Genomic DNA, 25,377 nt, shown 5'->3' with positions numbered 1-25,377 from the left:
CATTTTGTTCCCACAAATAGAGCTTTCTTTTGGTGGTATTTGATCACCTCTGCGGTTTTTATTTTTTGCGCAACAAATAAAAAAAGACCGAAAATTTTGAAAAGTTTTTCTTTGTTTCTGTTAAAAATTTTTGTAAATAAGTATGTTTTCTTCTCAATGACGGGCACTGATATGGCTGCACTGACGGGCACTGATACGGCGGCACTGATGGGCACCGATGAGGGGGCACCGATGAGGTGGCACTGATGATGGGCACTGATAGGTGGCACTGGTATGCGGCACTGATGGGCACTCATAGGTGGCACCGATGGGCACTCGTAGGTAGCATTGATGGGCACTCGTAGGTGGCATTGATGAGTAGTTATGGGTGGCACTGATAGTTGACACGGATGGGCACTAATAGGTGGGCACTGACAGGTGGCACCGATGGACACTGATGGGTGGCACTGACACTGATTGTTTGCAGTGATGTCCCTAAAGGTGGCATTGCTTGGCATCACTGCAACATAATGGTGCTAATCAGTGCCCATTTGTGGGCACTGATTGGCACAGATTGGGCACTGACTGGGCACATGTGGATGGCCATGGGGTACACACCTGGCCATCCACATGTTGCCCCTTCCCTGGTGGTCCTAGTGGCGATCCCTGGTGGTCCAGTGTGCTGATCTGAGGGGGGGGGGGGGGGCTGCGCTGATAAACAATCAGCGCAGACCCCCCCCCCCTGCCAGGAGAGCCGCCGATCGGCTCTCCTCTACTCGCGTCTTCCTATTGACAGTGTGATCACGTGGTAAAGAGCCTCCACCGGAGGCTCTTTACCAAGATCGGTGTAGCGGTGTGTCAGACTGACACACCGATCGCCGCTATGCACGCCCCTGGGGGCGCGCGGCGGCATGTTATCCTGCTGGACGTCATATGACGCCCAGTCAGGATAACTGAACCACCGCCTGGCCGTCATCTGCTATGGGCCGGGCGGGAAGTGGTTAAAGGGAGTGCTCCTAATCTTAGCTTGTTACCTGTATAAAAAAGACACCTGTCCACAGAAGAAAATCAGATTCCAATTTCTCCACCATGGCCAAGACCAAAGAGCTGTCCAAGGATGTCAGGGACAAGATTGTAGACCTACACAAGGCTGGAATGGGCTACAAGACCATCGCTTAACAACTTGGTGAGAGGGTGACAACAGTTGGTGGAAGAAACAAATGGAAGAAACACAAAATAACTGTCAATCTCCCTCGGTCTGGGGCTCCATGCTAGATCTCACCTCATGGAGTTTCAATGATCATGAAAACAGTGAGGAATCAGCCCAGAACTACATGGGAGAATCAATGATCTCAAGGCAGCTGGGACCATAGTCACCTAGAAAACAAATGGTAACACACTACGCCGCGAAGGACAGAAATCTAGCAGCGCCGGCAAGGTCCCCCTGCTCAAGAAAGCACATGTACAGGCCAGCCTGACATTTGCTAATGAACATCTGAATGATTCAGAGGAGAACTGGGTGAAAGTGTTGTGGTCAGATGACACCAAATTCAAGCTCTTTGGCATCAACTCAACTTGCCATGTTTGGAGGAGGAAGAATGCTGCCTATGACCCCAAAAACACCATCCCAACCGTCAAACATGAAGGTGGAAACATTATGCTTTGGGGGTGTTTTTCTGCTAAGGGGACAGGACATCTTCACCGCATCAAAGGGACGATGGACGGGGCCACGTAACGTCAAATCTTGGGTGAAAACCTCCTTCCCTCAGCCAGGGCATTGAAAATGGGTCATGGATTCCAGCATGACAATGACCCAAAACACACGGCCAAGGCAAAAAAAGGAGTGGATCAAGAATAAGCACATTAATGTCCTGGAGTGGCCCAGCCAGTCTCCAGACCTAAAACCTATAGAAAATATGTGGAGGGAGCAGAAGGTTTGAGTTTCCAAACGTCAGCCTCGAAACCTTAATGACTTGGAGAGGATCTGCAAAGAGGAGTGGGACAAAATCCCTCCTGAGATGTGTGTAAACCTGGTAGCCAACTACAAGAAATGTCTGACCTCCGATTGTCAACAAAGGTTTTGCCACCAAGTACTAAGTCATGTTTTCAAAGGGGTCAAATACTTTTTTCACTATTTTAAATGCAAATTAATTTATACATTTTCTGAAATGCCTTTTCTGGATTTTGTTGTTGTTATTGTGTGTCTCTCACTGTTAAAATAAACCTACCATTAAAATTATAGACTGATCATTTCTTCTTGGTCAGTGGGCAAACACAATCAGCAGGGGTTCAAATACTTTTTTCCCTCACTGTACATGTGAAGTCTCTTACAGCCAGCTTCAGCTGTCTAGGCTTTTAGCTACAAGATTCTGCACATATGGACAGTCATCGGAGCCATTCTGGAGATTTGTGTCATGACTTGTTTTAGGGCAACACAAAACAGCAAAAGTAGAGGTTAAAGATTGAAAGTGCTTTGCTGAAATTCAGTCCTAGATGACAGGATCCTGTTGGTTGTTCATTGCCCTAGTCCAACTAGCTGAAGTTTGGCAAACAGAAAATGCACCAATAGCTGGTTCCAGTAGCTGAGAAAAAGTCTATATTCTTTGTAATACACTATAAATGAAGTAGGCAGTGCTGACAACACATGCTAGGTGCAGATTATACTTCTGGCATCTCAAATGGTTAATTTTCCGTACTTACAGGAATATAACATGAGCAAATGTGCATGTATTCCAGGGATGTACTAAACAAGGGTATTGTGCATCTGTAGAGGAGGAGGAGGGGGGGTGGGTTAGATTAGATCAGGGAAAATGGTACTTTGTCTTAAAGCGTATTTCTATGTTTGCAGTCAAAATTGAGAAAACCCAGCATGCCTAAAAAAATATTTAATATTTCTTACCTTTTTACATATTTCTCATGAAAAGGTGTCAAGGCTGACTGTGAGGTTTTTTTTTTTTTGAACAATGGTAAAGTAAGTCTGTCCCAAGTCTGCCTTCATTGCAATACAATGCAAGAAGCAAAGCTTCTACACCTTTAACCCTTTGTTAGGACAGACAGTTTTCAAATCTAGTTACAATTGATAGTGAAGATCTGCATGCACAATACAGAAAGGGTGAATTATGGCAAGCACAGCTGCCCAGCCCCTTCCAAAATAATGAGAACTAACTAGGATTTTTTTTTTGCGTGAGAGTCCCGAAAACAGCATTTAAAAAGATAAGGTGCAATTTAATATTTATTTATTTTTCAGCTATGTGAATGGGGATATGTAACAAATATAAAGCATGCCAATTTGGCTGCAAAAGTGGAAATACAAATGAAAAAGAGAGGTATGGCTTTAAAAAAAAAAACAAACAAAAAAAAACACATTCATACTTACCTAAAGGTAGATGGCTGCAGCACCGATCCCAGCTGCAGCTGTCCCCTGCCACCTCTAAGACCGAGAACTAAACGATCAAACACCATGACTGTCAGTCATCAGCTCTCTGATCCTTCAGCGCTCACTGGTGCGCTGGGCTGTGGAGGGGGCCGGAGCAGCTGGCATAGACTTCAAACGGCTCGCGGAGAGGCTGAGCTAGCTGCCCGTGCAGACATTTGGGGGGATCCCGACTGTAAAGTCGAGATCTATCCAGAGCCTGAACAGGCTGACTAATGTCAGCCAACAGTGAAATGTAGTCCGCTGTCGGCTGAAAACGGGTCACAGAAGTGCAGAACGAACTGCACTTCTGTGATCCATAGGAGAAGCCAAAATATCAAAAGCAAGGGCAGTTATCCTTTAATTGCACCTTAAAAATAAATCACCAGTGAACCACAGTATGCAAGTGAAAAAAAATAACAGGAAACAATAAGATCAATGAATACAACCACCATTAATGGATACTAGCTAGTGTGAACAGAAATATCAGCGCTATCATGTCCTCAGGCACTCACCTGTAGGTCAGGGTTTGCTGCAGCTTTCTGGAGTTCTGCGCTGATAATTTTTTCAGTCTTTTCCCTCGCTGCCTGTTCTACCATGCGCTGACTCAGCACAGACAACTTGGCCAGTGCACATGACAGTTCCTCAGTAGCCAACGATTGCCGCGCTCGGTCCTGCCAGCTCATTGCTCGCTCTGTTAGGCACTGCAACGCCTCCCCCTCTGGCAGCCGTACTGGAAGCTTCTGCAATGACACCAGCAGCGAGAGGATTGTCTCCAATCGTGGCCGCCGGGACCTCATACACTGCGTGCAGAGAAACTTAACGTCTTTCGATTGCCAGCTGTTGCCCTTTTTTTGGGAGCTGGTCTTGGGCAGAGGGACACATGTACCATGAAACCAGTCCTTGCACAGTTCACATTGCAGCATGAAACCGCTGGCAGCTTTGCGGCAAACACAAAACCGCACCTCCTCAATGCGGTCCACCATAGCCATCTTCGCCAGGTTGGCAGCCCGTAGAGAACGCATGGCGTCCACCTCTTTGCGCTCCATTTCTTTAAATACAGCAACCTGCACACAAGAGAAGAATATTACAATCAAGTTTAACCTGATTCAACCCACAAATACTGTTCAAGCTGAATTCCAGGCAAACAGCTAAATACACATATGAAATACATATATTACCTTCAAAAATATTTGTAATTCTGTCCATCCAGTCTTGAGATTTACACAGCTCTGCCACAAAGCATAGGCCTACAAATCACTTTAACCCCCCCCCCCTCCCAAGCAGAAGCTATGTAGGAGCTACAAGTGACTAGCCCTTGCTTACACAGGTGTATGGAGTCCCAGTGTGACAGCACTGCTAGCCCAGCACTGTCATATGACGTGAGTCATTTGCTCCTCCACACTCTGAAGTACTGGGTATTTCCTTTCTGCTAGCTTGAGGTTTTGTTCTAAATGGGCATCTATCTTTTTAGCTCCTGCATCATGTTCATATCATTGCATGGTGTACGGCAGGGATATGCAATTAGCGGACCTCCAGCTGTTGCAAAACTACAAGTCCCATCATGCCTCTGCCTCTAGATGTCATGCTTGTGGCTGTCAGTCTTGCTATGCCTAAAGGGATGGTAGTTCTGCAACAGCTGGAGGTCTGCTAATTGCATATCCCTGGTGTAGGGCATGGTTTAATAACAAGCTCAATTACTGAATTTATCCAAAACCTTTAATATGCTCACAGACCTGTCTTAATGGAGCCTGCGTGCAGGCATTGAGGGTTTCCTGGCATTACTAAGGCATTTGATAACTGAATGACAGGAAATATCTTTAGCACTAGGAAGGGGTAGGGCTTTTTAATATCGGGCAGAAGTGAAGGCTTGGGCCAAAGATCTAAGGAAGATCCACAGGACCAAAGCAATTGATTTGTAGACTATCACAAAGGCTCAAACACTGCAAGGTATGGCATGTCAGTTTAGCTTAGAAATGGTCTAGTCCAGGTCTGGTTCACTTTAATATACTCTTATAATGTGGAGAGAACACAAGACCATATTCTTATATATAAGCCTTAAAATAACTTTTTATAACACATAGAACTGAAGGTCTGACATATTTCCTTACTACAGAGGCTGTGTCCCGGTGCTCATCCAGAGGATCCTCGAGTTCACTCATAGAGTCCAAATCCAAATCCTTCTCCTCCAAGAGCTCTTTTACTCTCCTCCGTTTACCCCGGCCGCTTCCGTAAACACCAATATCGCTGCGAGGGCTCAACACCTGCGTGTATGAGAAACACAGGGAGGTCATTAAATTTCTGCCATCACAACGTTGAATAGTTATGAAGTACAGTTATGGGGATAACACAAAATAACATGAAAGGAGAGTGACTTAAAATCAGGTAGGGTTCTTCTTGTCGTCAGGAGGATATGGAAAAACCTGACTATTAAAATGCCACTTCAATGTCACTTTTCCACCACTGAGCTCCTCCCAGAAGCAGTACGTGGGATTGCAGCTTCAGACTGTATGTCACCATTGATTTGGACCCATCACGGCTGCAATACTCCATTATGATGTGGAATGGCCAAAGATTATCTCCCATCAGTCTCGTTATTTGAAGAGAACATTTAAAAGTGCCTCTAAAAAAAAGTATATTTTTGTTTCACTTATACACCAGAGTTGATGTTTTTTTTTTTTTTTTAAACCTTAGCAGCAGCAGCGATGTTTCTAATACCCTTGACAATATAGCTTCTGAGCAATTACTTCATTCTTACTTCTTCATGCAGGGGATACTGTAGAGGAAACTAGCGCCCACCCTCCGATAAAGGTAGCATGGATTTGAGGGTATAACTTTCCTTTCGTGATAAAGAACACTATCCTTTGTTGCCCTTAAAGTATAACTAAAGGCAAAATGTATTTTTTCCGTTTTGGATAGAGTAGCGATAGATTGGAACATCTGTCAGCTTTTATTGCTTTCTGTGCCCCCATTAAGGAAATTCAGCCCCTCTAATTTGAGCTATTTACCATTATCATTGAAAGTGAAAGTAAAAGAAGATCCCGCAATTTTAGGTTGTCCCAGAAAAGCAATACAGAGAAAAATGTTCCAATGGGGACACTAGTTCTGGTGAAATGGGGACCTCAAGGAATTTCCTTAATTTGCAGGGATTTCCTCTCACTTCCTGTTTGACAGGAAGTGAAGGGAAATCTCATCTCCCCAATAGGACACAGATGGCAAAAAAAAAAAAAAATCTGAAAGAAGTTATAACCCTCCCTTGCTGTATCCAAATTGAAAAAAAAAAAAAATGTGCCTATAGTTCTACTTTAAAGCCCAAGGTTTCCTTAAAAGTCAATAAAACAACTGAGTGGGCAGCCATGAGTAACTGGTTAAGCTTTTATTTTTGTTGCGAGTCTGTTTTCTACCAGCGGGTTGCAAAATGGATAGCTGCTCTCGGTGTGTAAGCAGCAGCCTCTCTCAATTTTGTGTGACTCATCTCCTGCCCCGCTGAGTAACATTGATGCAACATGCATAGCTCACGCTCCATGGTGATTGGAGAGCTCTAGTTCTGATTTAGAAGGTGGGTGGTGTGTCACACTGCTGCAGAGAAGCTACTGCTTACCTCGATGGGAAGCAACAGACATCTCTGCAGCCTAATGACACGGGACGGTTTTTCAGTCATGAAGACAGCAGAAACTGTTGCAGACGTAAAGAGAGAGGCATCCAAGGAAAGAATGTACTGGGTTAAATATGCAAAATAACACAGATAATGAGTACCATCTCACCTGCAGCAATGTGTAGCTTGAATTCTTCTTCAGGAAGGTCCTGGCTGTACGTTCCCGCCAGGCTCGAGCAGCCGCTACCTGAGACTCTAACTGTGGGAGAGCTTCGAGACGCACTGGGATGGGGCGAGCTTTGCCGAGCAAGCTCTCCAGTTGTTCCAGGTAGGCATAATGACTACCATTCTACAGAGACAGAATAACCAAAATTTACACATTTTGTACATCTTGAAAAGAGAGGACAATTCACTATAGGCATTGTGAGCTGTGCAAAAGAATGGAAAATGGCACTGTTACAAAACGGAGATTCAGAGGATGTCCTTACCTGAATGGCCTCTACTTTGGCAGTCCAATCTTTGGCTCTCTGCAGAGCCTCCTTCAATGCCAGCATGTTGGGAAGATATGCCTGGATGCTCTTGGCCTCGACAATAATGCTCTCCAAACTAGAGACCGTGTGTTGTGGCCTGGGGAGGGAAAAACAGTCAGAGTTATAAAGAGGATTGATGGAGTTTAAAGGGTTAATTTGCCTTTACCATAAAACGGTCTATGCAGATAAGGGACATCTGTAGGTAAAAACAAAATGTTCAGCTTTGACTAAAGCTGAATAATGTCCTTGCTATAGGTGTAGGTCATTTACATACCTCCTGAAGCATGAATCGGATATTTCCAGGACATTGCTAGGTCTTTGCTAAGTGAGGCCTAGTTGTTACTGCTCACCTACTCCATCACAGGAGCGAGCTGTCAAATGTTGAGTTCAGTGCTACTGCATCAGGGGAGAGAAAGCGCATGTGAGAGGGTTTGAATCAGTGAAAAAGTTCACTCCTGTGATTGTGGAGGTGAGCAGTAATGACTAGGCCTCAACTAGCAACATCCTGGGAGTATTCCAGTCAAGCTTTGGAAGGTGAATGTAAATGGACTACACCTTTAGCAAGGACATTAGTCAATTTTCTTATTTACAAACTACCTTTACCTGCATAGACAGTTTTTTTTGTAAAAGTGAACTAACCCTTTAACAAAAACAGTATGATAAGTACAGTACCTTCCACCCATAGAAACTAAGTGGTTCATTTAAAAAACAGAGGTAGCACAGCTGTGCATAATGTAGAGTAGAGTGTTTTACGCCACCGCGTTCAAAACGATTGGATTTTCCGACAACTTTGTCTGACCATGTGTATGCAAGCCAAGTGTGAGCCAACATCCGTCGGAAAAAATCCGATGGATTTTGTTGACGGAATGTCCGATCAATGTCCGATCGTGTGTACAGGGCATAAGTGTCAGTTCTCCTCTAAAGACAAACAATGCAGTTTCGCTTTCCCTAATGAACGGCAAGAGGAAAAGGTCTGTGCTCACCTGGCCTGCAGACAAGCTTTAGCCTTCTCCTCCCATCTTTCAGACACTGTCAGCAATTCTTGAAGCTCGCCCATTGCTTTCTCTACAGCGTGATGAGGAGCCAAACCAACACCGGAATCTATAAGCTTCTTCATCACGTCCAAGGTGACTTTGTGTGGGTCAGACAGAGTCTGACGGACTTCATCTAGCCAGCGTGCCTGTAGCAGCTCCTGCTTTAAGCGAGGCAACTCTGGGAGTTCTACATATAGGTTGGAGCCCAAATCAATAAGAGCCTGCAGCTTGCTGGAATCTGGAACTTCATCTAACATGGCTTCCTGTGCACGCTCGTGAAACTCCTCCACATCATCCAGAAGATTCTGCACAACAGATAACAAGGTGTTTGTTAAAAACCATTGTCAGAATTAGACAAGTGCTGGTCACATTTTACAATCATTTTTTTCTGTACTTTTCATACAATGATTTACAGAATTCACAATCACAAAAGTCGGTACACCCCTCAAATTTTTGTAAATATTTTATTATATCTTTTCATGTGACCACACTGAAGAAATGACACTTCTACAATGCAAAGTAATGAGTGTACAGTATAACGGTGTTAATTTGCTGTCCCCTCAAAATAACTCAACACACAGCCATTAATATCTAAACCACTGGCAACAAAAGTGCGTACACTACTAAGTGAAAATGTCCGAATTGGGCCCAATTATCCATTTTTGCTCCTCAGTGTCATGTGACTCTTTAGTGTTACAAGGTCTCAGGTGTGAATGGGGAGCAGCTGTGTTAAATTTAGTGTTATCGCTCTCACTCTCTCATACTGGTCACTGGAAGTTCAACATGGCACCTCATGGCAAAGAACTCTCTTAGGATCTGAAAAAAGAATTGTTGCACTACATAAAGATGGCCTAGGCTATAAGAAGATTGCAAAGACCCTGAACCTGGGCTGCAGCACGGTGGCCAAGACCATACAGCGGTTTAGCAGGACAGGTTCCACTCAGAACAGGCCTCGCCATGGTGGACCAAAGAAGTTGAATGCATGTGCTTTGGGAAATAGACATATAAGAGTGCTGCCAGCATTGCTGCAGAGGTTGAAGGGGTGGGGGGTCAGCCTGTTAGTGCTCAGACCATACGCCGCACACTGCATCAAATTGGTCTGCATAGCTGTCGTCCTAGAAGGAAGCCTCTTCTAAAGATGATGCACAAGAAAGCCTGCAAACAGGTTGCTGAAGACAAGCAGACTAAGGACCTGGATTACTGGCACCATGTCCTGTGGTCTGATGAGACCAAGATAAACTTATTTGGTTCAGACAGCGTCAAGCGTGTGTGGCGGCAACCAGGTGAGGCGTACAAACACAAAAGTGTGTCTTGCCTATAGTCAAGCATGGTGGTGGGAGTGTCATGGTCTGGGGCTGCATGAGTGCTGCCGACACTGGGGAGCTACAGTTCATTGAGGGAACCATGAATGCCAACATGTACTGTGACATACTGAAGCAGAGCATGATCCCCTCCCTTCGGAGACTGGGCCGCAGGGCAGTATTCCAACATGATAACAACCCCAAACACACCTCCAAGATGACCACTGCCTTGCTAAAGAAGCCGAGGGTAAAGGTGATGGAATGGCCAAGCATGTCTCCAGGCCTAAACCCTATTGAGCATCTGTGGGACATCCTCAAAACGGAAGGTGGAGAAGAGCAAGGTCTCTTACATCCACCAGCGCCGTGATGTCGTCATGGAGGAGTGGAAGAGGACTCCAGTGGCAACCTGTGAAGCTCTGGGGAACTCCATGCCCAAGAGGGTTAAGGCAGTACTGCAAAACAATGGTGGCCACACAAAATATTGACACTTTGGCACCAATTTGGACATTTTCACTTAGGGGTGTACTTACTTTTGTTGCCAGCAGTTTAGACATTAATGGCTGTGTGTTGAGTTATTTTGAGGCGACAGCAAATTTACACTGTTATACAAGCTGTACACTCACTACTTTACATTGTAGCAAAGTGTCATTCCTTCAGTGTTGTCACATGAAAAGATATAATAAAATATTTACAAAAATGTGAGGGGTGTACTCACTTTTGTGAGATACTGTATATAATGCTACCATGCAGCAGGCAAAATATTATTTGCTACCATTGTAACTATATAAGACTGGAAAATACATTTATAAAATTATTATTTGCCATATTTTCAGAATGGGATGTGCAACAAGCTCATATAGGTGTAATTATCAGCTGTCCACAAACTTTAGCCATATAGCGTACGCAATGATTCTATTTCAATGAACAGTAAGACCCCTTTCACACTGACAGCAAGCCATGTAAGCAGTAAAGTGCCACTAGTTTTAGCAGCGCTTTTAACCCCCGCTAGTGGCCAAAGAAAGGGTTAAAAGCGCCGCTGCCAAAGCGCTTACCATTCATTTCAATGGGCAGGGGTGGTGGGAGAGTATACATCGCTCCTCCACTGCCCCAAAGACGTTGCTTGCAGGACTTTTTCTAACGCCCTAAAAGCGCACCACCCCAGTGTAAAAGCACTCAGGCTTTCACATTGGGGTGACATGAGAAGCATTTTTCAGGCGCTTTACAGGCGCTAGTTCTAGCGCTAAAACGTCTCCAGTGTGAAAGCGGTCTCAAAGCGACAGAAGAGCTGGAGTAAAATGCAATAGGAGATGGGAGACACTGGGAAAGCTAAAAGCTGTCAGTGTTCATACCGATTAAGAGGCACTGTCTTAGTGCGCTGGCTCCCCATGATGGGGGCCTGTACTCTTAGTATCTCTCATTACTTTCTATATACTTATAGGAAGTGTAAACTAGCATGACTACAACACCCACACTTGTTCAGAAAATTTTAAAGCATAAAGGAACAATTTTGCACAACATAATTTTCACAATATTGACCTCTAAATATAATCTATTAACAATGATAACACAGGTACTTGCAGGTACCAGAAGGTAGCTGCATTTTAGCACTCTTACATTAGTCACTTAAAAAATCTGTACAGAAATTGAGTACAGGCACCTTCAAAGTGACACCAAAATACTTTTTTTTTTTTTTTTTTAACATCAATCAATCTAAAATACCAAGTACACCGTGGCTGTGTTTTGATTTTTTTTTTTTTTGGTCTCTTACCATTGTTCGCAGGCTTCTTTTTTTTTGTCCTATGCACACTCCCTATCCTCCACTGGTGTACCTCACTGCTACTAGTATAAAGTGAGCAATGCTGGTTTTTTTTTTTTTTTGGTCACTAGCTCCACTTTATGCATACTACAATTTCCATAGAGCTGAATGTGTCTACACATTTCACATACAAATGTAACCACCCTAATATAGGAAGTCTGAGAACAGCATAAAAAAAGCTTGTATTTGTGAGATGAAGAAAAATAGAGATATAAGGTACATTCTAGTTATATTTAGACATATTGTATTCATTTTCTAAAAAGAAATTAGGTTTAGTGTTACTTTAAGACAAACATATTGGCTGCAGACTATAAAATTCCTCTTTTACAGCTGGTACCAGGGCTGACAAATCCTGTCTACCCTTCCTGCTATTGATCAGTCAGGCTGGCTAATATAATGAATGGCCAATAGGAATGTGTGGAGGTGAAGCTTGGCAGAAAGTTCTGACACATTGTGGTAATAGAAGCTACTACATGTTAAAACAGACAGTATTGCGCTATAATGCAAGGTCTGTTCAAATTGTTCACTTTACAAATCACCTACATTTAGCGGGTGTAAAAAAATAAAAAAAATAAATGAACTAACTTCCGCATTGCTGGACGTGATATCACGGTTTTTCCAAGAAGATTCCTGGAGAATGCAGAGCAAGTGAAAATTTTGTGCTGCTCCCCCCAGAATGTAGGCAGAAGTAGTATAATGTTATCCTCCCCTAGGCTACGCAGATGTTAGACAGGGGTGAGGTATTAAAAAACTAACTTTTTTCTTTACAGATACATTTTGCACCTACTAACAGTAGATGATTTCTGAAGGGGGAGATGGCCGGACAGTAAGTGGACTTTGCATTTTACTGCATGGTCTGCGTTAAAGCTTAAATTGCTGGTAAGGTTAAAAATCTATTTAAATCTAAAAACCGAACCAGAATTTTAAATCCATAACCTTAACCCATAACCCAACTCTAATAATAAATAATTCCATAAAAACCCACTCATACTATATTATAGGCGTAGGCAAACTTAGCACCCCAGCTGTTGCGAAACTACAAATCCCATCGTACCTCTGTTTCTGGGAGTCATGTCTGTGGCTGTCAGTCTCGCATTGCCTCATGGGATGTGTGTACTTGCAAAACAGCTTGGGTGCTAAACTGCAGGTGCTGAAGACTTCCTGTCCTTCGTCAATCTTTATATTTTCTTGCATTTTACATTCCATTTATTAAAATAAATACAATGGCATTCTAGAAATAAAAACACGAAAATTGATACGAGCTCACCTTAACCTGACGGGCCTGCGTGATGACGCAGGGCAAGCTGAACAGCTGTTGGACAAAGGCTTTCAGCTCTTCCATAGTGAGCTTGGTACGCGCCTTCCCAGAGTCCTGACTCAGTTTACTGTACAAAACAAAAACAAATGAGGCAGCTGATCCGCGTAGAAGGAATGCATTCATCAGAGCACATCATGCAAAGAAGGAATATAATTTTCCTGAATCAAAATCGCAAACATAAATATTAAATGTACTAAAGAAGAGAACCCCACAGATAGTTAATTGATTCAATACATAAACTTGCAGACTGGTTCCTAGTTCATTTCCAATATAAAAGGAAATTTTTAGAAGGTAAGTGTAATGTGTCAAAGAGACTGCATGCATTTCAATATCCGCATTGAATAAACTTTTTTTGTTCAGGATGATAAACACAAAAAGGTTCACCCTGACGTTCCACACTCTGATGCGTTTCTCCTGGAAAGGACTTCACCAGAGGTTCTAACCCTTCTCCAAAAAAAAAAAAGGGCCAGTTTAACTAAAAAGGAAATAGTCTCACTTGTGCTTTTGTTTCTTGGTGAGCAGCAACTGAGCAACAGAGGCACAGGTCTCTGCTTCCTTCACAGCATCCCTGAGCCGCCGATAAAGTTCGTTCTCAGGGAACTTCCGGTCCTCGGCATCCTCCAACATCACTTTTAGCTCTATGATGTCTGCAAAGGGACCAGGAGAGAACAGTTTGAATAATATCGGTTAAGATCTAAGACAAGTCTCTACTTTATGAAGAAGAATCAAAAGAAACTGCAGGTTTGACCAAACTAGCATATGAAGGTATCAAACCACAGGACACCCAGGCTATACTAATAATTGTACAACAGAGATTCTACATATAATCATGAGCGATATATCTGTTCCAGAGAACTCTTCATAGCACCCCTGAGAGGGGACTTCCTGAAGCTTGTGTTGTGTTTTATTTGAGGTGCTGCATTCAACTCATCAAATGATTATGGTTGAATGAAGTTTAGATGGGCATCTATATTGTGTACCCTAAAAAACGTTTGGAATCTGTGTGTAAGGAAACCATCAAGAGTGCCAGCCTAAGTTCTGAGAGTCCAAAATCTTTTAATAATGGTGCTCATTGACAAGACAATATAAAACAGCTAAAACAGGTTTTGGGGTACAAGGATCCCCCTCTCCCTCAGGGTTAAATTATAGTGTATACATAGAATGACTCAAAAATGGCACAATAACCAAAATGTATTATTTAGAAGAAGACACATAAAAATGCCCAGGAGCTTGATTAGCACCAGCACACTTCAGCACTTTATGTATCATCTTCTAATTAAAGTGGTATTAAACCCCAAAACAAAAATGTAATATATTTCAGTTTACCAATCCTTAAATTTGGTGGCTGCATTTGTTTTCTTTTTTGAGGGTTCTTTCCCCTTCACCTAATTATCTGGCCAGTAATACACTTCCTGTTTAGGGTACATCTACTGTGGATGGTGGAGCAACAAACACAGCTGCAGCATCAATCTTGGGATAGGGTGGTGTTAGACGTTAGATTCACTAGTAGTTTTAGATTGACTTGACTAACAATGTAAAGCTGATCTCCAGGTACACTTTTTTACGCAGATACAGTGGCAGTTTTTTTTTTTTTTTTTTTCTCAATTTGGGATGAAAGATAAGTTCACTTTTTAGAAAAAATAATAATAAATGCACATTTTTTTGCAGGTAAAAAAAAAAGTGATTTTTTTTTTTTTGGAGCCTGTAAAGCATCGGTGCCATGCAGGTCCCCAGCAGATCTGCTAGTGTATCTGTGTACCCATACATCCCGTACTGGCAAGCAGATACAATCTGACAGGAAGAGAGAATGAACTGCCTCGGTGCTCCACAGCATTGCGGTAGTTCATTGAAAACTACAAACAAACAGCTGCAAAGGCTGCCAGACCTTGTCATTTTCCATTCACAGGACCCTGTGAATGCGTAACGTGGCTCGGGTGGAGCCCCACTCGGCCACATTTTTTTAAAATTATGACTGCTAGTGGGGAGAAGATCCCTGCTAGCTGTCAGATCGGTGAATCGGGTGCCGATCTATTAGTAACATGTTACGCCCATATTCAGGGTGTAACATGTTACAAAAGGTGATCTTTTCCTTTAAAAGTTTTACATAAATAATAGCAGACGATTGTAGGAACCCCTGTCAGCGATCCATGGTTTATCTTCACCCTCTAACTGCCACTTTTGCTGAATGGCCTGTTAAAGGGAGATGAAAAAACAGATTACTGGCTGGATCAACAGGTAAAATTAAAGAAAAAAAAAAAACCCAAATGCAGCCACATACAAGAACTGGTAAGCTGCAATAGAATACATTTTTGATTGTAATACCACTTTAATTTGTGTAATTGTGCCTTTTTCAGGCCTTCAAAGTATACAAAATATTTGAGCCCTGGGTTAGAGGGAGATCTTTGTATTCCCAAAACAATGAGGCTGTTTTATATTGTCTAGTTGTCAATGAACACCATCAGTAAATTTTTGTACTCAGTTCTTTAGTCACACCCAGTGGACTTTTTACAAATGGATTCAAACTTCCAAGACAGGTTTTTTTTTTTTTTTTTTTTTTAAACCAAAAAAGGTTTTTATCGAACAAATTCAAACAATTTCCAATGTACAGACAGTGCATGTGCACACATTAACCACTTCAGCCCCGGCAGAATTTACCCCCTTCCTGACCAGAGCACTTTTTTCGATTTGGCACTGCGTCGATTTAACTGACAATTGCACAGTCGTGCGACGTGGCTCCCAAACAAAATTGACGTCCTTTTTTTCCCACAAATAGAGCTTTCTTTTGGTGGTATTTGATCACCCCTGCGCTTTTTATTTTTTGCACTATAAACAAAAAAAGAGCGACAATTTTGAAAAAAAAAAAAAAAAACACATTATTTTTTACTTTTTGCTATAATAAATATCCCCAAAAAATATATATAAAAAAACATTTATTTTCCTCAGTTTAGGCCGATACATATTCTTCTACATACTTTTGGTAAAAAAAAAAAAAGTCGCAATAAGCGATTATTGATCGGTTTGCACAAACGTTATAGCGTTTACAAAATAGGGGATAGTTTTACGGAATTATTAATAATTTTTTTTTTTTTAAATGGCAGCGATCAGCGATTTTTATTGTGACTGCGACATTATGGTGGACACATCGGACATTTTTGGGACCATTGTCATTTATACAGCAATCAGTGCTATACAAATGCACTGATTCCTGTGTAAAGGACACTGGCAGTGAAGGGGTTAACCACTAGGTGGCAGTGTAGTGGTTAAGTGTGTCCTAGGGGAGTGTTTCTAACTGTGAGGGGCATGGCTGTGTGTGACACGTGACTGATCTCTGCTCCGATGACAGGGAACAGAGATCAGTGACACTGTCACTAGGCAGAACGGGGAGATGCTTGTTTACATTAGCATCTCCCCATTCAGCAATCGCGGGTATCCCCGCGGTGATCGAGTCCGCGGGACCCGTGACCCGACTCACGAAGCTTGCCGCGGGCGAGCACCGCCCGTGGGCCGCCTCTTAAAAGGGAACGTACAGGTACGTGGTTTTGCCTGTATGAGCCCTTCTGCCGCAGTATATCTGCGTGAGGCGGTCGGCAAGCGGTTAATAAGTATAATGTACAGTCCTCACATCGTTCGGTACAATCATTTTTTCCTCTTAACCATCTACAATGTAATGAGACATGCATATTGATACCATGCATCTGTTATCTATCTCTAGCCCACTGAGGTCCGTCCGCAGAGCATTGCAATAGTCTGGACATCACCAGTTCCCTGGGACTTAATCCAGAGGTGTCTAGCCATGGTGCCCATATTCTTTCAAATCTGCTCAGACTGCCTCTATGTTGATATATGTAGTTTTCCATGACCAAAGTATTCCCCATATATGTGATATCCATGAGACTACCGTGGGTGGGGAGAACGATTTCCAGCTCATCAATATGGGCTTGAAACGGTGCTCTATAGAATGCTATTCTAGCCATTTCCTCAGGGACAACGTCCTCCAATACCCCTAAGATACAGTGAATTGGGTCCGGGGAGACGGTCGTCTGGAACACTCGATTAAGCGTCCCAAGCACTGTACTCCAGTACCGATGGAGCTTTAGGCACCTCCAGAGCAGGTAAATGAGATCTCCCTGATGTCGCCCGCATCTGCCACACAGGGGGTCTGGCCGCCTGCCCATCTTATGCAATCTAAGTGGAGTGTAGTGCACCCGGAGTACTATGTAAAGTTGGGAAACCTTTTGGGCCACATTAAGGGAACAGATATTAATGGACTGCAGGACTTCGTCCCATTGTTCTCCTGTAAGTGGACCTACATCCTTCTCCCATAGGTATGGTGCCTTAGTGGGGTGCGCTTTTAAGTGGTGTGTCAATAACATCTGGTAACATTGTGAGATAATCCCTTGTAATCCTGGTTTCAGTGCTAGTTTGTATCAGGTAGAAAATGGATATAGTTGACATAACCCAGTGGTTAGCGTCTCCCTGCGCAGCCACAGCATGGCTGAGCTGGAGGTAGGAGTAGTACATGTTAGAGGGCAGGTTAAATCTGTTCCGCAACTCAGGGAAGGATAGTAACTTGCTATCCTGAAATATATGTGATAGCAAGGTCACTCCAAAGGAGCGCCACCTGGGGCTCTGTTGTAACTTTGCCAGTTCGACATAGGAGCGATTCCCCCATATCGGACTATATTCTGTGAAGCCCATCACCTCTTGTATCTGCCTGCCTTTGTTCCATATTTTATGAATCAAATTGAAAGTGGGTGTCTGTTTATTCGATTTATGAAACATCTGAGCCTCCAAGCCCATCGGAACAGTCTCTATGCCGGTGCCAATCAGCATTAATCGTGCCGAAAAGCCCTCCGGATCATGTGCAGTGGATCCAATCAGATGTTGCATTTGGGTCGCAATGTAGTACAGCCAAGGGTTGGGCACTGCCAATCCTCCACTGTCCTTGGGGTACTGCAACTGTTCTAATTTGATTCTGGGGGGGCCTGTGTTCCACAGTAGGCGTCTAAAGAGGGTGTTATGTTAACCACCCTGAATATTTTCAGGTGGATCACAACTGGGGAGTTGTGTAGAAAGTATAATAGCTGTGGCACCAGTATAATTTTAATTAAGTTGGTCTTGCCTGCCAGTGAAAGTTTAAGATTATTCCATGTGTTAATTTTCTCCCGAAATCTGGATAGTAGTGGGTGTATATTTAAGGAGCAATAGTCTGCAAGTTTAGGCGATAATTGAATTCCCAGGTATTTGAATGACGTTACTAACGGGATTGGGCAGGAATCAGGCAAATCCACCGCCCGCTCCCCATCAAGGCCGACTTGGACCAATTAATTGTCAGACCCGAGTAGTGCCCGAATTTAGATATAACGGCTGTCACCTCTGCCAGAGAAGCAGTGGTGTCTACCAGAAAAAGGATGTTGTCAGCGTACAACATAATCTTCTCATGAAGATCGCCATACCTCAATCCTGTGATCCCTGGACTAGCCCTCACTACTGCTGCCAGTGGCTCGATGGTGATAGCAAAGTGCAGAGTAGACAGTGGACAGCCCTGCCTCGTACCCCTGCCCAGAGCAAACGCGTGTGACATCCTGCCGGACATCCTAATGGTCGCCTGTGGGGAGGCATAGAGTAATCTGATCCAGGCTATGAATCGGTCTTCGAACCCAAATTTCCAAGACAGGTTTGAATCTAAATGATAGCTTTCAGAAACTTCTTAAGCAGTCTTGCCAGTAACACTTTTCCTGTCCTTACGTTTACGTACGTACAGTACATTTACTCACTGTACTGTATCTAGAGGAAGAGCATCTTATAATAGGAAGTGTGTAGGAACCACACAGAACACCTTTTAGTCACTCTCCCCTGTAACATATGGGAGAGGTGTTCTGTAGTACTAATAAAACCTCCAAATATAATTGTTTGAGATAACACTGCAAAATACACAGGACAGCACTGGATTTCTGGGAGGATGAACAGATTTTTTTTTTTGCACATTGAAGAGCGCAGCACAAAAAGACTAGATTATCTAGCCTTTTTTTGGCAATTCTAAAACAAACAGATTAATCTTGTGGGTGAGCAATTACAACCTAATAAACTTTCCTCCACAAACAAGCAGACGCACCTTTTTTGTGATTGAGGCTGGCAGTCAGTGCTTCAGTTACTCGACTGACCCAAGTATCATAAGACTGCGCCCGAGATTTTACACCGTATAGCAAGGCAGGGAATTCTTCCAGAGAGTAGCGGTACCTAAAAGCAGCAAGCACAATGCGTAATAAAAAAGGGGGGGGGGGACAAACTCATAAAATACAGCCTACGATCCTAAAACATGGACTTTAAAATAATTTAAAAATTGTACTTCTACCCAAAACTTTTAACGTTTTTTTTGTTTGTTTTGTATGTGGTGCAGTAGCAGTAAATCTGTTATGCTTTACTTCTATACAGAATCTACCTAAAAAATACTTTATCACCCAGGGCAAAGGGACAGTCACTTTAGAGCGCCTTTGTTTCTTGGGCGCCACACCAAAATATCTGGTGCTTCGAACTGTAAGAAAGGAAGGATCATCATCATCATGTAAGCTCCATGTCAGAGTGATAATATAGTCAACAATGGGAGGTCGTCATGTATCCCCATACCTGGTAGCATCATGTATCTTGCAGTGGCTCTAAAGAACTATGGAAGAATGGAGATTGGGTAACATGGGAAAGGTAAAACTGGGTTTGGGGTTGTCCTTAACCCTTTCCTACTGGCCATACACATATATTTTATATATATATATATACACACACACACACACACACACACAGGAGATCAAAATTAGAGAACAATTTATGAACACTTGATTTTTTCAGAAATATTGTAATCTTCATTGCTCAACATTTATTGGAATTTTTGTTGTGGCTGTACCATGCTAATAGAACAGCGTTTTTCAAAATAACCAAAGCACTTCAACAAAAAAACCTTTATTTTACAGAAAACACAATGATCAAAATTAGAGAACAGACATGACTGTAGCACAGAGAATGATTACAACTAACATTTTTGTTGATTGCAACAATTAGTAGGAAGTGTACAGGGCCTTGCTTTGAATGACTTCAGCACATCTGCAGCCACAGGACATCACTTTCTTAAAGGGAGTGCTCCTACTCTCAGCTTGTTACCTGTATAAAAGACACCTGTCCATAGAAGCAATCAATTTGATTCCGATCTCTCCACCATGGCCAAGACCAAAGAGCTGTCCAAGGATGCCAGGGAAAAGATTGTAGACCTACACAAGGCTGGAATGGGCTACAAGGCCATCGCTAAGCAGCTTGGTGAGAGGGTGGACAACAGTTGGTGCGATTATTCGCAAATGGAAGGAACACAAAATAACTGTCAATCTCTCTTGGTCTGGGGCTCCATGCAAGATCTCACCTTGTGGAGTTTCAATGATCATGAGAACAGTGAGGAATCAGCCCAGAACTACACAGGAGAATCTTGTCAATGATCTCAAGGCAGCTGGGAACATAATCGGTAAGAAAACAATTGGTAACACACTACGCCATGAAGGACTTAAATCCTGCAGTGCCAGCAAGGTCCCCTGGCTCAAGAAAGCACATGTACAGGCCCGTCTTTAGTTTGCTAATGAACATCTAAATTATTCAGAGAAGAACTGGGTGAAAGTGTTGTGGTCAGAAGGAACCAAAATCGAGCTCTTTAGCATCAACTCAACTCTTCGTGTTTGGAGGAGGAATGCTGCCTATGATCCCAAGAACATCATCCCCACCGTCAAACATGGAGGTGGAAACATTATGCTTTGGGGGTGTTTTTCTGCTAAGGGGACAGGACAACTTCACTGCATCAAAGGGATGATTGATGGGGCCATATAGCGTCAAATCTTGGGTGAAAATCTTCTTCCCTCGGCCAGGGCATTGAAAATGGGTATTCCAGAATGACAATGACCCAAAACACACGGCCAAGGCAACAAAGGAGTGGTTCAAGAAGCACATTAAGATCCTGGAGTGGCCTAGCCAGTCTCCAGACCTTAATCCCATATAAAATATGTGGAGGGAGCTGAAGATTTGAGTTACCAAACGTCAGCCTCGAAACCTTAATGACTTGGAGAGGATCTGCAAAGAAGAGTGGGGCAAAATCCCTCCTGAAATGTGTGCAAACCTGGTGGCCAACTACAAGAAACGTCAGACCTCTGATTGCCAACAAGGTTTTTGCCACCAAGTACTAAGTCATGTTTTGCGAAGGGGTCAAATACTCGTTTCACTCATTAAAATGCAAACCAATTTATAACATTTTTGAAATGAGTTTTTATGGATTGGATATTTTTGTTGTTATTCTGTCTCTCACTGTTAAAATAAACCTACCATTAACATTATAGACTGCTCATTTCTTTGTCAGTGGACAAACGTACAAAATCAGCAGGGGGTCAAATACTTTTTTCCCCCTCACTGTATGTGCCGCTTATTTTTTCCTAATCATACGTCCCAGCACTGTGACCAATAGTCCCTGGCCACAAAGTAACGATCAGAAGCCAGTAGTATTTCATCGTGACAGCCATTTACAGTGATCGCTTGTTTGGGAAATGCCTACCCTTTTGTCCAGGTGTTAAGAAACATTAAAGAGACTATAGCACAAGCAGAATCGACATGCGAATAGGTGGAGCCTGCATACAACCCATTGTCTAGGACTACAGCCATCTGTCTTGCATGAAAAACGAGTATGATTTCAGGACTGCAGGCTAGTAGGCATGGCTCCACCAATAATAAATACTCATTGCAAATGTTTAATTATTCTCAACCCCTCCTGCTTGGCCATACATTCAAACATTCATGCTACATCTCTACCTGTGATGTGTTGAGGTTGTGGTGTTTTTAAAGAAATTACAATTTGTACTCTGCTGGAAAGCTTACAAAATATACAGCAAACTGCATTTTTATTTTAGATAGGGCAATCAAAGGGGTTCAGAGCCTCTGGTTTTTAAAGCGGTCTGTGTCCCTTTCAGAGAGATTTACCCTCAACTTCCTGTTAGGACAGGAAGTGAAGGGAAAATCTCCATTGGGGACACAGACAAAACTAAAGTTTAGAAAAGCTGACAATGTTTTTGTTGCCGTCTGTGTCTTCTTGTCTCAATGACATTCCACACACATTTCCCTTATGGGAATCATAGGGACAAGGAAGCAAGAGGAAAGCGCTTTAATGTAGTCACAGTCAGAAATAAGAACTATTCCAACACTTTAAAAATAAATGAATCATTGAGTAGTGTTAGGCTTTTAACATACCCTTGTTAAGCACAAGTTAGGGTAGCCCAAGTTTCTGACCATGTACAAACGTGTTATGACAATGCTCACCTGAGACACTTGTCCTGCATTGGACATGAGCACAACTCCTCGCCGTGATGCAGACACACAAGTCGGTCAGAACTGCAGTTACAAGTGAGGGCAGAGAGAAAACAAGTTGTTCTGCAAGATGAACATTGTCTCTCATCATCCGGGACAAGTTCAAATACTTCTTCATCCGACTGCTTGACTCCCTGCAACCAAAACAGCAGTTCTCAAAAATGACAAATAGAATGAACCAAAATAAAATTTTAAAGAACTGAACAGCAGATGTAGATGTAAAACTCTGTCCTTACCAGCTGTAGGACAGCTTCACGTAGTCGGGTCTCTTCCTCAATCATTACGGTCATCTCCTTGCATACAGCAGCTGCCAAACCAACGTCCAAACATTCAGGGTCAGCTGCCATCTTGAAGATCAGCTCCTCGTGTGAGAAGACACAGTATCTCCTCAAATGGCGGTAATGATTCACACACTGGCGTCCCATGGGCAGCTACCAGAGATTGAACAAACATGAGTAATTTATTTATATCAATATATCTTTTTCTCAAGTGTGATCATCCCAGAAATATGCATCAACCAGCTAGTGCTTTGAATGGTACCCGTAAACTGTATGGGGGTCTCTTGTCGATTCATGAAGAACTTGTGATATCCTGTGGCATAGGCAGCCTTACTGATCAAGCCACTTTAAGCCACCATACCAACTAAACTTTACTTTTAATTTTGGATAGAGAATCTTTGTCAGTATTTAAATGCCTTCTGTTCCCAGGGACATTTCCCCCTCACTTTGCATCCCAGTGACCACACAGGAAATACATTCTCCCCATTTAGAGACAGTAATTCTGTCAATTTCTCTAAGGCCAGCCACACACGGTGTGAATTTGTTTTCTGCTAGCACGGGTTGCAGGAAAGAAACTTGCATGATTCCCCTATTAACACAGACAGTGCTGACAGGGGAATCCGTCCTGCCAAGCCATTGTCTGCTCTCGGAGGGGGAAGCGTCCCTGCTGGGAGAAGACAGTGATTATTGCTAACGGCTATAGCAGCCACTAGCGATAGTTGTAGGAGAATTCGGCTTGCTGGTTGTACCCATGCTGATCGATTAATTACCTTGGTACATTCAGCCTGCCCATTAACGGTTCGACTCTTGTCCGATTCCTGCTGAACCGGCCGAGATTTGAACAGTGTATGGCCATCCTCAGTAAAGGATGAGCTCAGGTATGTTCACAACTGCACGCGCAGAGCCCGCCAGGAATTTGGCACTGCGGAGCGCTTATCACAAGCAGGGAGACATTTTCCCTGATCCGCGGCTGCAGAGATCGGGAAATGTCTCACTGCCTGTAGTTAGCACTGTGCAGTGCTGACTTCCTGCCGGGCTCTGCATGTGCGATTGCGAACACGCCTGAGCTCATCCTTAGTAAAGAGGCCGGCCCAGGATAACTCCTCCTACTACCAGAATGCCTCTGGTTTTGTAGCAAAGCAGTAGGGAGGGCATGATTCTAAATACAGAGTGGCGGGACCTGTGTCTCTCAATGGACTCTAAGAAAGGGATTTTATGGTGAGCATAAAAGTCCTTTTTTCTTTCTTGTTCATTAAGGGACATAGGAAATATTTAACCTTCAGGATGTCATTAAGCAATCCAACTAAGAAGTCTGCAACACAGCACACAAGAGTCAACAGGCCATAGAAAAAGACATCAGAAAATCTGGGGACTGTCTGCAGCTCAAAGAGCCTCCTTAAGGACCTGATGAGGATGAAACATCCACCTGTTAGAACCTTTGAGAACGTGTGAGCAGAAGACCAAGGGGTAGCCTTGCAACTCTAGGAAACAGTTGCTCGATGCTTAACCTAAGAATCACTCACAAGTCTAGTAGAGTGTGCCATGACAAAAAAGGGTGGATCCTTGAGACCATAAGCTTGGAATAAGGTCTGCAGGAGCAACTTAGAGATGATGGTGTCAAGGCACCCTATATAGGGTTCACCTGGAATGACAATAAAAGAAGCTGTGGCTGAAAGATAGACTCTTGTAGTAGCCCGCACCAAATCTAGACAATGTAGAGAAATTTCCTATGGTTTAACTGGGGCCAGGCAAAGGGATAAACAATGTCCTGGCGAAAGGCTGAAACTAACTTAGTCAAGAAAGAAGTCCTGGCCCTCAATACCACTTTGTCCCTATGCACAACTAGAAAGAGTTCCTTGCAGGAAAGGGCCACCAGTTCAAACACTTGCCTCACAGGGATGATGGCTACAAGGAAAACTAACTTCTGGGTGAGAGTAGAGAGAAGAATGTCTCTAATAGATTTAAACAGTGGTTTCTAAAGCACAGACAGAGCCAGATGCAAAACCCACAGAATAGGGGAACAGAAAGAGGTAGCTACATAGGAGACCCCCCTATACAAATATTCTAATCAAAAGGTGAGAAGCCAACAGCTTCTGAACCAGAATAAAGTGGTCAGACCCTTGACAGTGCTGCAAGACAATTGCTGGTCCAGGCCCAGCTGCAGGAAGAAGAAACTTCTGGGTTGGAAGCCCCAAGAATTAACCCAACTCAAGTGTATGCTTTCCATGTCTAATAAATGACCTTGCGAGAAAAAGACTTCCTAGCTTTTACCATCATAAGAACCACAGACTCAGAGATGCCCCTGTCCCTCAGAGCCTAAGCTTCAATAGCAATGCTGTTAAAGCAAACGACCATAAAAGAGGATGGCAAATCGGTCCTTGGGACAGAAGATCTTCATGATCCAGCAGAGCCCATAGAGCATCTGCCAGAAGTCCTACCACCACACCCACATTTGTAGGGGACAGTCCAAAGCTATGAGGAGAACTTGAATGTCCTCCATTTTAATACTGTGAAGTAGATGAGGAAGAAGTTTTAGGTAAGGAAAGGCATAGATCAGGGTGTTCTGGTCCCACTAAGCCATCAGAGCATACACTAAAAAACCCCTGTACCTGTTGACAAACCTGTTGAGTTTGCTGGCAAAACTGGAAGCCAGGAGATGCACATCTAGGGTCCCTATCTGTGACACAGGTCCTGGAACACCTCCAGATTTAGGGACCATTCCCCCAAATTCAG

The 25,377-nt window shown here is 43.2% G+C and overlaps 1 protein-coding gene across 6 annotated transcripts in view; it reads right to left on the bottom strand.

Moving 5' to 3' along the window:
• KDM5A (lysine demethylase 5A) overlaps positions 1-25,377 on the bottom strand; it is a 93,286-nt gene that overhangs the window by 23,878 nt on the left and 44,031 nt on the right. For all 6 annotated transcript variants that reach the window (XM_073621642.1, XM_073621645.1, XM_073621644.1 and 3 more), the window contains 10 exons: positions 22,603-22,797; positions 22,319-22,500; positions 19,101-19,225; positions 13,482-13,632; positions 12,935-13,052; positions 8,500-8,855; positions 7,475-7,613; positions 7,156-7,335; positions 5,503-5,655; positions 3,907-4,458 (listed from right to left, as the gene is read on the bottom strand). In XM_073621642.1, coding sequence (XP_073477743.1) covers positions 3,907-4,458; positions 5,503-5,655; positions 7,156-7,335; positions 7,475-7,613; positions 8,500-8,855; positions 12,935-13,052; positions 13,482-13,632; positions 19,101-19,225; positions 22,319-22,500; positions 22,603-22,797 — 2,151 coding nt within the window. The remainder of the gene's footprint in view (positions 1-3,906; positions 4,459-5,502; positions 5,656-7,155; positions 7,336-7,474; positions 7,614-8,499; positions 8,856-12,934; positions 13,053-13,481; positions 13,633-19,100; positions 19,226-22,318; positions 22,501-22,602; positions 22,798-25,377) is intronic.

The sequence above is a fragment of the Aquarana catesbeiana genome, linkage group LG03 (genome assembly GCF_042186555.1).
Source record: "Aquarana catesbeiana isolate 2022-GZ linkage group LG03, ASM4218655v1, whole genome shotgun sequence".
Taxonomy (NCBI): domain Eukaryota; kingdom Metazoa; phylum Chordata; class Amphibia; order Anura; family Ranidae; genus Aquarana; species Aquarana catesbeiana.
Note: the sequence above shows the minus strand (reverse complement) of the source record. Positions and strands in the feature narration are given on the sequence as shown.